Raw genomic sequence first — 14,361 nt, 5'->3', positions numbered from 1 at the left:
TATGTGTGACAGGGATGGGGGAGGATGACATCAACACAGACCAGCTGATCCGCAGTCTGGAGCAACAGGTGACCTCCGTCAACTCCCAGTATCACCGCCTGGCACAGGGGATACAACCACCACTGGCCTCCACCTCCTGTGGTGAGTGGGTGTTCTCCCCTTGACTGCTACTGGTGAGTATGATGATGGGTGAAGGGCTGTCACTTGGCAGGTGAGGATGTCAGTGAAGGGCTGCCACTAGGCAGGTGAGGATGTCAGTGTAGGGCTGTCACTAGGCAGGTGAGGATGTCAGTGAAGGGCTGCCACTAGGCAGGTGAGGATGTCAGTGTAGGGCTGTCACTAGGCAGGTGAGGATGTCAGTGTAGGGCTGTCACTAGGCAGGTGAGGATGTCAGTGAAGGGCTGCCACTAGGCAGGTGAGGATGTCAGTGAAGGGCTGCCACTAGGCAGGCGAGGATGTCATTGTAAGGCTGTCACTAGGCAGGTGAGGATGTCAGTGTAGGGCTGTCACTAGGCAGGTCAGGATGTCAGTGAAGGGCTGCCACTAGGCAGGTGAGGATGTCAGTGTAGGGCTGTCACTAGGCAGGTGAGGATGTCAGTGAAGGGCTGCCACTAGGCAGGTGAGGATGTCAGTGAAGGGCTGCCACTAGGCAGGTGAGGATGTCATTGTAAGGCTGTCACTAGGCAGGTGAGGATGTCAGTGTAGGGCTGTCACTAGGCAGGTGAGGATGTCAGTGAAGGGCTGCCACTAGGCAGGTGAGGATGTCATTGTAAGGCTGTCACTAGGCAGGTGAGGATGTCAGTGTAGGGCTGTCACTAGGCAGGTCAGGATGTCAGTGAAGGGCTGTCACTAGGCAGGTCAGGATGTCAGTGTAGGGCTGTCACTAGGCAGGTCAGGATGTCAGTGTAGAGCTGTCACTAGGCAGGTCAGGATGTCAGTGAAGGGCTGTCACTAGGCAGGTCAGGATGTCAGTGAAGGGCTGTCACTAGGCAGGTCAGGATGTCAGTGTAGAGCTGTCACTAGGCAGGTCAGGATGTCAGTGAAGGGCTGTCACTAGGCAGGTCAGGATGTCAGTGAAGGGCTGTCACTAGGCAGGTCAGGATGTCAGTGAAGGGCTGTCACTAGGCAGGTCAGGATGTCAGTCACTGTATCTGAACTTCTTCCTCTTTTGTATAGATTCCATTTGTTCACTGAAATCAGTGACACCAGTTAAAGGCACGCTGATCTCATTTCACTTGAGTTCGGCATTCAAAGGGTTAATGATATCAACCTCTGAAGTTGATACAGCAGGTGTGGCATTGTTAGTTTTCTGTGTGTGTTGATGTGTAGACGCCTTCACAGAGCTGTGATCAAGGGATGTATTTACTGAGCTCTAAGGTGACCACACCCTGTAACCATTCAACTGTTTTTGTTGTGCCTATGTTTGAAGGCAGTGGTGTGTGTGTGTGTGTGTGTGTGTGTGTGTGTGTGTGTGTGTGAATGCTTGAAATGTTTATCCTTGGGTAATTGTTACATGCATGGAGGATTTTAGTCAGAAGGATTTTCATTTCCACTGCAGCGCTGATCTGTTTTAGCCAAAGTTCAACAGATAGATTATCTTGAGATTTTGCTATGCATATGTAAGACTTTAAAGATGATGCATGAATTGTACTTGTGACATTTTGTTTTGATGGGTATCTGATTTGTATCTGATGAGTAATCTTTTGCACACTTGTCTTGAACATATGTATTAACAAGTATTTTCCTGCCAGATTTATTTTTCCTCTAACGGCCTTTTAAGATTTAAACAAAGAAGGGTGTTGAAACAGGAAATTTTCAGGCTTTATCAGTGTCAGTAGATTTCAGTGCAGTTCAGGTTGGTCCAGAGTGATTGTGACAAAACTGAAATAAGTTAAAGAAAATCAGTGTTGGAAGGTAATTTGTTGTTGTATCATATGATTAAGGTCAAATAGGTATTGTGGCTGACAACATCACTATTAAAAAAAAAACTCTTAATGGTCTGATGCATCTGAACCTAAACCTGTCGGCAAGTAGCCCACCTGACTGACTGATCTTTCTACTTGTGGAGTCCAAAAAAAACTTACCCTAAATCATCTCCCACATTTCCATCACAGGGGAGGGGAATTACCTGATAACGGGTGGCCATGTACGTAGCCAGACGGCACCGTACGACCATGCGGAGGATGTCTCAGTGTTCTCCGACATTGCCCGGCAGTTCAAAGAGGCCATGGGGGCAGACCTGGCCATCAGGATGCAGTATGAAGTGTCCTCCATCATCAAGGTCTGTTGTTATTATTTGTATTTGTATTTCTTTCTATCACAACAGATTTCTCTGTGTGAAATTCGGGTTGCTCTCCCCAGGGAGAGCGCGTCACTACACTACAGCGCCACCCATTTTTTTGTATTTTTTCCTGCGTGCAGTTTTAATTGTTTTTCCTATGAGTGAGGATTTTACTCACTAGAGGTGTTGCCGTGAACGGGACCACTGGTGCAGTGGTCGTTTTAGAGCTGCATGGCGTCAGAGTGCAGTGAAGGGCTGCACTAGCAGGTCTAGGATGTCATGAAGGCACTAGCAGTCAGATTCAGTACTGTTCTGAATCCTCTGTGTATAGATTCATTTGTTCATGAATCATGCAAGTTAAAGGCCGTGATTATTCCGAGTTACCCACATTCAAAGGGTTATTATAAACCCCAAGTTGATACGCATCGTGGCATTGTACATTTTTCTTGGTGTCATGCATTAACGCCCACAGGCGTGACAAATGATTACTGAGCTCAGGGCAATCCCTAACATAACCGTTTGGTCCTATGTTTGAAGGCAGTTGTGTGTGTGTGTGTGTTTTTTGTGTATGGCTATTGAATCGAATGTTTTCCTGGGAATTGTAAGCATAAATCAAGGTTTTCATTTCCATGCAGCATCTGTGCACCGTGAATTGAGATTTTGCTAGTGCAATGGAAGATAAAGATAGATACTTAATTGTATTGGAATTTTGGATGGTATTACATAGACTTTCACACTGGAGACCATATGTAAACAAAACCATGCCAGATTTATTACGGATATAACAAGAATACAACAGAAAATTTCAGGCATTATCAGTTTCGTAATCGTAGTTCATTCCAATTTGGGCAAAGAAATAATTAAAGAAAATATTTAATAATTTTTTAAAATTAATAATGGTACAAATAAAATAAACATTTATTTTGCATCTGACAAATGTGAAGTACCCCATGACTACTGATCTTCACTGTTATCAATAAAAAAATACCTTAATCATCTCACATATACAGGAGGGAATAGGATAAGGTGGATGTAGTACCAGACGATAGACCATGCGAGGATGTCTAGTGTTCTCGACAGCCGACAGCAAAGACCATGGGGGCGACCATGGCATCAGAATATGCAGCTGTGCCATCATCAAGCGTCTGGTATATTTATTTGCAATTCTTTCATCACGAAAGATTCCTGTGTGAAACGTGCTTCCCAGACGTCACTTGGCGACACCTTGTTGCTTTTGTACTGTGTGCAGTTTTCAATTGTTCTATCGGGCAAGTGATTTTGTAAGACTTGTGGAAAAATTTGTTGCTGTTTTGTAGTGCGCTAATGTACGATAGGCCTTCGGTATTCTATCTATCTTCTCGCGTTCACTTTAATGCACAACTGAGTGCTTATTTGTATACGCTCGATTTTTATTCCGAGTTACACCAACATCACATTGTTTCAGGGTGTCATATGCATGGTATTTTCGGTTTACATAACCCAGACGTCCAGACCAATGATCATGAGCCTAAGGCGTATTACTACTTGTCTCATGCATATGCACACTAGCGGGGGTTTACAGACAGCAGATTGATCAATCGTTGCCTGAACAGAAAGAATCTACCTAAACAAGGTCTCACGCACTGTCACCGTGATTCGAACCCGGGACCCTCAGATTAACAGTCCAACGCTTTAACCACTCGGCTATTGCACCCGTCAAGCCTTGTGGAGAAAATGTACATTCGCTGATGTGGCTCCGAGCCGTGAGTGTTCCTACTAAATTCAAAATGCTCCTACAAAATTTCCTGATTGTTTACAAACACTTGACAGGGGTTGGCATCTCTGTACTTGTATAGCGCCCGTCTTCAGTCACAGACCAAGCTCTTTGCACTCTACCGTCATTTGCACAACAGACTGCCTACCTGGGTTCGAGCTGATAAAGAGCTGTGTTTTAGGTGCTGAGCATTCATATCTCGTGTCATTCAGTCAGACTCCAGTCACACACACGGACTCACATGTATGTTAGAGTGTGTTTAACTTGCGAAATGTTGCCAGTGGGTGCTGTGGGCATGCTTGACGTGTTCCAGTGAGGGCTGTGTGAACAGTGGCTGGAGAACAAGAAAGCCATGCACATATTGAATCTCTCCTACTTGTTTGTTTGCACGAACTTAAATACACATATGTCCTACACATGGAGAAATACGCTTGCATGAGAGAGACAGAGACCTGAGAAACAAGTGAAAGAGACACCCACACAGAGACAGAGACAGAGATACAGAGACAGACAGAGACAGGGACAGAGACAGATAGACACAGAACACACAGACAGGGACACAAGAGACAGACATTGAACCCCCCAGATACAGACACACAGAGACAGACAGGGATACAGAGACAGACACTGAACCCCCCAGATACAGACACACAGAGACAGACAGGGATACAGAGACAGACACTGAACCCCCCAGATACAGACACACAGACACAGACAGGGACACAAGAGACAGACACTGAACCCCCCAGATACAGACACACAGAGACAGACAGGGATACAGTGACAGACACTGAACCCCACAGATACAGACACACAGAGACAGACAGGGATACAGTGACAGACACTGAACCCCCCAGATACAGACCACACAGAGACAGACAGGGATACAGAGACAGACACTCAACCCCCCAGATACAGACACACAGACACAGACAGGGATACAGTGACAGACACTCAAACCCCCAGATACAGACACACAGAGACAGGGATACAGAGACACTCAAACCCCCAGATACAGACACAGGGATACAGAGACAGACACTCAAACCCACAGATACAGACACACAGAGACAGGGATACAGAGACAATCCTACAGACCAACCACAGACACAGACACTCAAAGACAAGACACAGACACACAGATACAGAAACACAGACACACGCCCCCCACCCCCCACACACCATGATACATGTGGAGGTACACCAGGCTGCAATCAACATGCTGTGTGTGTTCAGTAGGGGGCTTAGTAGGTGGTGTCCTAAGTATGTAAAATGAGAACAGGCACCACTGAAGTGACTTCAGCGGCAGTGCAGGGTCTCCTCTGGTGTATGGCCTTCTGGCGACCTAACATCGATGGTTCCCTGTGGACTGCTGGCACTGGGACTGCGACAGATGAACCCAGGTGTGGCTGTGTATGGGGAACTGGGAATGAGCCACGTGGGAGTGATGCCACTGAAACGCCGCAGATGACAAGACAAGACAAGACGAGACAAATTCTTTATTTCGAGGATAATAGATAAGCACTGGTGTGCTTTTTTTTTTTTTTTACATCCAGTCCCCCCGCCCTGAATAGGGTCTACACTACACAATATTAAAAATGAAAGCATGAAAGCATGGTGTTAGTAGAGATACATAACAGGGAAGAATAAAAAAACAAACCAAAAACACAAAACAAAAAAACAACAACAAAAAAACAACCCCCCCCAAAAAACAACAACAAACAAACACCCCCCACCCCCCCCCCCCCCCCCCCCCAAAAAAAAAACTCCAACAAAAACAAACCACACACACACACACATGGCATACAGGTATAAGCATGGTGTTAGTAAAATGAATGGGAAAAAAATGAACAAAATGAAAGAAACAACACACACACAACACACACCGCACTACAGATCAGAGTGGGGGATGGAGGGTGAGGGAGGTTATCAGTCAACCATACACACTTGACAAACAGTATCGTTAAAATCAACGGATTACACACAGATGATGGGGCAGCACAAAACAAAACAGAAACCCCACCCCCCGCCAAAAAAAACACCACCACCATGCTGTGTGTGTGTGTGTGTGTGTGCAGGCCATGTTACCTGGCAGGCTGCAGGAGAGGTTCAGCTGCCAGACCCAGAGCTTGAGGGACCCCAGCATGGTGACCCACCTCTACTATTGCGGCACTCTGGAGAAACCCCACCGCTGCCAGGAGCTGCTCAGTGCCGGCTTCTCCACAGAGGGTAGGGCCCAGTCCTGGGTGCTGTTGTGTCACTGGGGGGGGGGAATGGGTTTTGAACCGCCCTGCAGTTAACCCTTTCGCTGCCAGGAAATATAAGATTTAAGTGAAATCTATTTGCCAGGGTTTTTTCCACCAAAAAAAACGGGTATAAATTTTCAAAAAATTCTGTGCTCCTTGTTACTGGAGAAAGACCATAAAAGTATATATTTTCTGAAAGGTAAATAAGTAAAGAATACAAAACACATGATGTCTTCCCATTTTATATATATATATATTTTAGTGACATGCTGCTGTTTTGAAATCAGTGTTTTGTTTTTTGTCACATTTTCAACTTGTTCATTACAAACATTAGTCAGGTAATTTGCGCTAAAATATAATTTCTGGACAAATGGATATCTGTACAAAATCATACAAGAACAACCACAATAAAAAAAAAAAATTAAAAAGAGAAAGATACACAATGCATTGTGTCTTCTCCAAGTGATAATGTGGATGAGAGGCCACGCCCCCTCAGTCTCCACCCCCCTCCTCTTCACCCCTCTCACAGGGTCTCTTTATCCAGTTCTCATCAGACTGCTTTGGCCGAGTGCCAAGAATATTGCTCACACTGTGTCCTGCTAATAATTCAGTCACTGTCGTCTGCTAAGGTTTGTTCAGCTGGCATCACTCACGGATAGTCGTATCTTGGCCACTCTCTTGATTGATCCCTTTGTTTTCTATCAAATCATCCTATAAATGTTCATCACTGTCTTCTTTGAATTTACGCTTCAATTCTTTCTGAGCATCAGCTAAAGAAAGAAATCTTGGTTGATTTAGTTCGCCACGATCGCATGTCTTGAGCACGGCGTCAGTCTGACATTTTGTTGAGTGAGCGAGGAGAGGAGCCAGGCAAACACTGCGGCCAGTAACCCAACCAAAATGTTTAAATAAAGGACTGCCTCATGACGTTGATGGTGTTTCTAGCTATGAATGGAATCTAGAAAGATTCCCCAAGCTAAAGCTACCAGTATTTTTGTCAACGAACTGAATGCAAAGCAGGGAAAAGTCCAAATATTTCGATGATGAGTAATCTCATCATTGTGGCAGCGAAGCGTACATGCCAGCCATGACGAGTTATCTTGCCATATAGGCAGCCTAGGGGTTAATGTACTTTTTTTTTTCTCCACATCCTCTTTTAATTCCTTCTCCTGTCATCCATGAAGTCCACAAATCCTGCATTAATTCATCAGCTTGTTTCTTTCATGGTTGTTGTACAGTGTTACCTGCAAATGGATAGGAAACGAGAAAAGAGAAGTGTCAAGGAAACATGCAACAGACAATATTGGCAGTGATAGCAGTTACTGTACTTTTGGGAGTTGTTTACCTTGGCATTTTTGTTTTACTTTCCATTTTGTTTGATATCATGGCTTTGACTCTGTCAGTTATTATTTATTTATTTTTTTTAGAAGGCACTGGCCTTTTCGACCTGCACTTATAAAATTAGAAGCATTCTATTCACACGTATTTTCATGTATTCAATAATTTGTTTCAGTAAGTGAATTTCTTGGCCAGAAAATTACAGAACATTTGAATATAGTTTATCTGAATGTTTGACATTTCCTTCTTTGCTAAACCCCCCCAACATCCCCCCTCATTACCGGTGTAGAATGTTGCATATGTCCGGGAAAAAAAAAGTGATCACAGTGATGTGAAAACTGCTTTGTGTGTGTTTCAGATTTTTCACATGGGGAGTACGGCCATGGTCTGTATTTCTCCAAGTACCCGTCCAAAGCCGCCCAGTTTTCTGCAGTGAGTCTTTGGGTGTATATGTTGGTGTGCAAGATCAGGGGATGAAATGATGTAATTAGAGTGATAGTTGGCTGTGTGTGTGTGTGTGTGTGTGAAGGTGTACGTGAGAAGTAAGAAGAGAGCGAGATTGCTCGTTGACAGGTGTGTGGTTTAGTTCAGTGGTGAGGACCCTGCTGTGTTACTGCAAAGTGTGAGGTCATGGTGGACAGGTGTTAACATCTGTTCTAGAAGTTCTTCAGAACAGTGGTACTTTGTATGTGTGTGTGGTGTATAGTGGTCGAGTCTGTGTGTGGTGTGTGCATGGCGTGCATGTGTGTGGTTGAGCATGTATGGTGTGTGTATGATTGTGTGTGCATGGTTGTGTATGCTTGTGTGTGCATAATTGTGTATGCATGTGCGCGAGTTCTTGTGTGTTGTGTATGTGCATACATAATGTGAATGGTAATGTGCCAGCATTCCACATGATATAAAAATATAACTTCACACAATGTTACTGTAAAGCTGTGCAGCTTTATTCATCTTCAAGCAGAGAATACGATGCAATGTCACTAGGCAGCTTTATATATGATTACAAGAACAGCAAAGCAAAGACACCACAGGGGAACAAGTATTCTCCAGACACAGGTATCAGTCGAAACATTCTCCACAGACACGAAGTTGGAAGATGTGCACAGCTAACGGCAGCTCTGTCCACAGCTGGGTAAACTGGTGGTGGTGGAGGTGGGACTGGGGGAGGTGGAGACGGTCACCAAGGAGGATCGTACACGTAAAGCACCCTCTGCCGGCCACGACTCCATCATTGTGAGTGCAGACTTCTGTCGTCTCTTTCTGTCTGTGTCAGTCTCTGTCCCTTGTCTAGGTATATACCTTTTCACACTTTAGTACTGCCAACTTACCTGTACCTACTTGCCTGTTTACCTGCCAGTAGTGAACCTCTTGCCTGTCAAAGGACATAGGCTTGCATCCCCCCCCGGCCCCACACCCCCCTTTTCTTTTGCAGTCATGTGCCTGCAGGACTTCTCTCTGTCCAGTTTTCATCAGCAGTTCATGGTTGATAGTTGAAGGGAAACAACGTACTCTGTTTCTCCCTGTCTTTAGAATGTTTGAAGATTGTTTACATCCCTTGGATGGGCTCATGTTTACAGCCTTAGAAGTGGCTCAGGAAATGAATATACCAACAGTGGGGAAGAAGCCTATGTAGTCAGGGTTCGTCATTAACATTTTTTCACATGAGCGCCTGCGCTCTAGTTTCAGAATTTTGATGAGCGCAAACTGAAAACTAAGAGCGCACACTAAAAACATAGAGCAACAAGTCTCAAACATAAATTCATTTTGATTTTGCACGGCCGCGAAATCGATCGTGTGCTCCACTTTTCTACTCTTCAAGTCTGAAGAGCGCTCTTTTGCATAGCCTCCCCTGATTCACTAGGCCTACTTCCGGTTGAACTAACAAAACGTAAACAGACGGCTTTCAAACTTCGGTAAATGCAAAACGATCGCGCTTTTGACTCTTGTTTGTGATGGACAATGGAATAACAATTTAGATACAGTAGTGTATGCTTATGTCTTTTCAAAATCAAGAGCGCAAACGCTCTGAGTCAAGGAATTTTCCAGAGCGCAATTTGTTTTTTCAGAGCGTTCCGCTCAGCGCTCCCGTTAGTGACGAACCCTGGTAGTGTTTTTGTTGTTGATTGATATGGAAACTTAGAGCTTGGTCTCTGATTGTGGATAGGCGCTATATAAGTGCTTTACAAGCACGGGATCATTTGCACAACATGCTGTCAACCTGGGTAGAGCTGACTGACGGCTGCCACTGGGCGCTCATCATTCGTTTCCTGTGTCATTCGATCAGATTTCAGGCACGCTCACAACTCAAGACAGATGTATAACAGTTTACGTGTATGACCGTTTTATTTACCCCGCCACGTAGGCAGCCATACCCCGTTTTCGAGGGTGTGCATGCTGGGTATGTTCTTGTATTAATAACCCACTGAATGCCGATATGGTTTACAGGATCTTTAATGTGCGTATTTGATCTTCTGCATGCGTATATACACGAAGGGGTTCAGGCACTAGCAGGTCTGCACATAAGTTGACCTGGGAGATCAGAAAAATCTCCATCCATTACCCACCAGGCACTGTCACTGAGATTTGAACCCAGGACCCTCAGATTGGAAGTGCAACGCTTTAACCATTCAGCTATTGCGGCCGTAGTGGTGAGGGTGGTGACTGAGGTGCGGATTAGGATCATGATGATAACAGCCACCACCCACTTTGTGACGCATCTCTGTGACCTTCACTGTGTAAGTTTTGTGCCCCAGACTGATCAGTCCACTCTGAATCGGGCCAGGGGGTAAAGGGGCAGTCAGCAGGAATCACCTGCCAGCACAAGCACTTGTTCCACGTGTAGCTGGGAAAGGGAAGGGGGTAATGAGAGGGGCGGTCAGTCAAGCTGGTCATGAAGGGGGTGGGGGGCCGGGAGGTGGTCTGCTGGTCTTGTACCAACACACAGCTGGCCAGTGTCTTTTTCATCCTGCACTGGGATGATACTGGGCCACAGGTGTACCCAACAGAAACAAACTTGACAGTAAATCCTGGAATTTATTGTGACTCGGGGAATTTTTAACCACTTGATTTCACGGAAATATTCTTGGACTCAGATTTAAAAACAGTAACAGTTATATACTGGAATTATGTTTACTTTAAAATGTGCTTAAGGTATGATGTATGAACAACCATAATGCAAAATCTCCAGGAGATATCTTTTTTATTTTGAGAAAGTAGTGCACTTTTTTTTTTAATAGTGGACTATTCAAAAGCAGAACCCAGAGACAGACACTCAAACCCACAGATACAGACACATGCAGACAGGGATACAGAGATGGACAAACCTAATAGACCGACCACTTAGATGGGCGCAATAGCCGAGTGGTTAAAACGTTGGGCTGTCAATCTGAGGGTCCCGGGTTCGAATCACGGTGACGGCGCCTGGTGGGTAAAGGGTGGAGATTTTTACGATCTCCCAGGTCAACATATGTGCAGACCTGCTAGTGCCTGAACCCCCCTTCGTGTGTATATGCAAGCAGAAGATCAAATACGCATGTTAAAGATCCTGTAATCCATGTCAGCGTTCGGTGGGTTATGGAAACAAGAACATACCCAGCATGCACACCCCCGAAAATGGAGTATGGCTGCCTACATGGCAGGGTAAAAACAGTTATACACGTAAAAGCCCACTCGTGTGCATACGAGTGAATGCAGAAGAAGACCGACCACAGAGACAGACACTCAAAGACAAGATACAGAAACACAGATACACACCCCCCACCCCCACACACCATGACACATGTGGAGGTACACCAGGCTGCAATCAGCATGCTGTATATGTTCAGTAGGGGGCTTAGTAGGTGGTGTCCTAAGTATGTAAAATGAGAACAGGCACCACTGAAGTGACTCAGCAGCAGTGCAGGGTCTCTGAGCAGGCAGTGTGCTCTGTTAGGATGTCTGATGGATGGGAGTGGCTGTTTTTTTCTGGGGCCAGGGTCCACGGTCCATGGGTCACTGGTCTGAAGGGAAACAAAACTAAATGGAAGAAAAAATAAATCATCAAAATACCAATAGGGAAATCTGTTTTAATATGAGAGCACTTCCAGCATCTGTTTAATACCAAAGTATTTCCAGCATCTGTTTAATACCAAAGCACTCCCAGCATCTGTTTAATATGAAAGCACTTCCAGCATCTGTTTAATATGAAAGCACTTCCAGCCCATGTGAACAAGCAACAAAGCTTTCTGAATTCTGTAAGCTACAGTCAACAAAAAGTTAAGGATCACTTGTGCACTTCTTGGTAGCAAGGTAAAATGATTTTCAGCATACAAAATTATATACATTTGATGTAATGAGCACCACTCAATCAGAGGTGCTTTCTTGCAATTTATATATATTTTTTTTTAATAAGAATTTACAGCTGTGGTTTGTAAACCACTGAATAACTATCAATCTCTGGCTGAAATATGAGTTTTTCAAGCTGTTCTTGGTGTTCATGTGAAACAGATATTTGTATATTCAGTGAGACCAGTGGTAGACCAAAAGCAGCCTTCACAATTTAAATCGCCTCTTGATATTAAACACTTTATGAAAACCTGAGCTTGTATGAAGTGTTGTTAATTTTGACAGTGTCCCTGTCTTTTCCCTTCAGACTCCAGGACGGCTGTACCGAGGGGGCGGGGATTCCAAGGAGACCGCTCTGTGTCAGGAGTACGTCATCTTTAACCCCGCCCAGGTGTTGCCCATCTGTCTCCTCACCTACCAGGCTGTCTCCCCCTGATGTCACCCTGCCCACTGCCTCACACCCGTGCTCGGGTACAGATGGGTTTTTTTTTTTTTTTTTGGTTGCTGCCCCATCATGGGTGGCATTGGTCCCACACTGCTCATTTTAAGACCGCCTATACACAGTCATACCCAGGTTTGTCTGTCACGGTCCCAAACAGGTCTTAGTGCGCAGGACTCGATTTTTTTTTTTTTTAAACCACACAGATCTCACACAAGATAGCTGACATACTGAAATGAAAATCTGCATGCACATAAAATATCGCACACATACATATACACACACTGGAATTGTGTGTGTGTGTGTGTGTGTATTTTCCATCCATCAAAAAGTGCACAGTTCATTGCAGTTGTTTCTCCTATACTACTTGTATTCTTCTTCTGTGTTTGTGGGCTGCAACTCCCACATTCACTCGTATGTACGAGTGGGCTTTTACGTATATGACTGTTTTTACCCCGCCATGTAGGCAGCCATACTCTGCTTTAGGGGTGGGGGTGGGGTATGCTGGGTATATTCTTGTTTCCATAACCCACTGGATGCCGACATGGATTACAGGATCTTTAACGTGTGTATTTGATCTTCTGCTTGCCGTATACACACGACGGGGGTTCAGGCACCAGCAGGTCTGCACATATGTTGACCTTGGAGATCGTAAAAATCACCACCCTTTACCTATCAGGCGCTATCACCGTGATTTGAACCCGGAACCCTCAGATTGAAAGTCCACTCGGCTATTGCGCCCGTCATACACTACTTGTCTAACTTGCACTTTTTTTCCCATTTCTAATTAACATAGACCCCAACACGCCATTTCTAATTAACTAATTAACATAGACCCCAACACGCCATTTCTAATTAACATAGACCCCAACACGCTCGGTCCTGTACGGACAAGAAGTATCAGAATCTCATGAATGAATGTAAAACCAGGGGAGCTGAGAAAATTGGCACTCTGAACACAAACACTGAATCATCATACTGATCAAGTATTACTCCACATAATCTTACCTGTCTAACACAACTCATTTTTGCTGACAGGTTTTGAGGAGAAAATGATTTGTTTTTGCTTGAAAACCAGCAAGAATTCAGTATTATGTGTACTGAGAATAATGGTGTATTTTTCTTATTCCCATATGCACTGTTCATTTAAATTTTTTTTTTTTTTTTATATACAGAGTCAAATTTGCCCTGGTACATTCATTGTTTTACTGCCAGCAGTGCTGAATGCTAGTGATGACTTGGAACTGTATTCATCTGCAACATTATCTTTAAAAATAGAAATAATGAAAAAAGAATTGTCTCCTTCGCAAGCCTGTCCCCCATTTATAATGTTTGTCTGTGTACAGCTAGCTACTTTTTTTTTTTTAATGTTTGGGGTACAAATGTAAACATGAGAAGGCATACAGGTAGTTTGCCATGGAGTTGGGTAAAGAATTGAACTGTTGCATGATGTTCGTGATGTGTTTGTGTGAAACAAACACAGGTGTCGAAAGGTAATGTTCAGAGATATTGAGTTTTGCGATTCATAACACAGAAGCATGTTACTTTTGTATGTTGACGAAACTGGACTGCTAATCTCCAGCACACTATTTTCGTAAGTGAAGCGTTCATTTGCAAAGAGAACATGATATTGCTTCATCTTTCAGCGTGTATTGTGCTGCAAATTGTTATTCCTACTTTTAGGTTTATATTATTGACCTTTTTTGTGAGGGGATGTGGCATGGATGACTGTATGCTCATGAACATGCAGGACTTTTTAAAATGTATTTTCACTTTTTTTTTTTCTTTCTTCACAAACCGCTTTTCATTTAAGCTTCACTTGAAAGTTCAGCTTGTGTACTTCTGAATTCAGTGTAAATGTTTTTTTTTTTTTTTGAAAAACAAAACAAAAACTTTAGCAACTCAAGGGTCAGAACTGCTGATTGTATATCCTGTGACCTCAAATTTATTTGATATGTAAAATTGTATGGAGGTGTTTTAG

General features: G+C 44.0%; 1 protein-coding gene across 2 annotated transcripts in view; it reads left to right on the top strand.

Moving 5' to 3' along the window:
* The window catches only part of LOC143279885 (uncharacterized), a 39,968-nt gene extending 27,097 nt beyond the window's left edge, over nt 1-12,871 (top strand). The window contains exons 12-17 of one of the 2 annotated variants that reach the window (XM_076584178.1): nt 13-141; nt 2,115-2,281; nt 6,113-6,263; nt 7,977-8,050; nt 8,747-8,851; nt 12,249-12,871. In XM_076584178.1, coding sequence (XP_076440293.1) covers nt 13-141; nt 2,115-2,281; nt 6,113-6,263; nt 7,977-8,050; nt 8,747-8,851; nt 12,249-12,377 — 755 coding nt within the window. In that variant the 3' untranslated portion in view covers nt 12,378-12,871. The remainder of the gene's footprint in view (nt 1-12; nt 142-2,114; nt 2,282-6,112; nt 6,264-7,976; nt 8,051-8,746; nt 8,852-12,248) is intronic. The other variant, XM_076584177.1, reaches the window with a different exon arrangement.
* Nucleotides 12,872-14,361: the final 1,490 nt, after the last annotated feature.

This window comes from Babylonia areolata, chromosome 3 (genome assembly GCF_041734735.1).
Source record: "Babylonia areolata isolate BAREFJ2019XMU chromosome 3, ASM4173473v1, whole genome shotgun sequence".
Classification (NCBI taxonomy): Eukaryota; Metazoa; Mollusca; class Gastropoda; order Neogastropoda; family Buccinidae; genus Babylonia; species Babylonia areolata.
The sequence above is the reverse complement of the archived record's forward strand: the minus strand, read 5'-3'. Positions and strand labels throughout refer to the sequence as shown.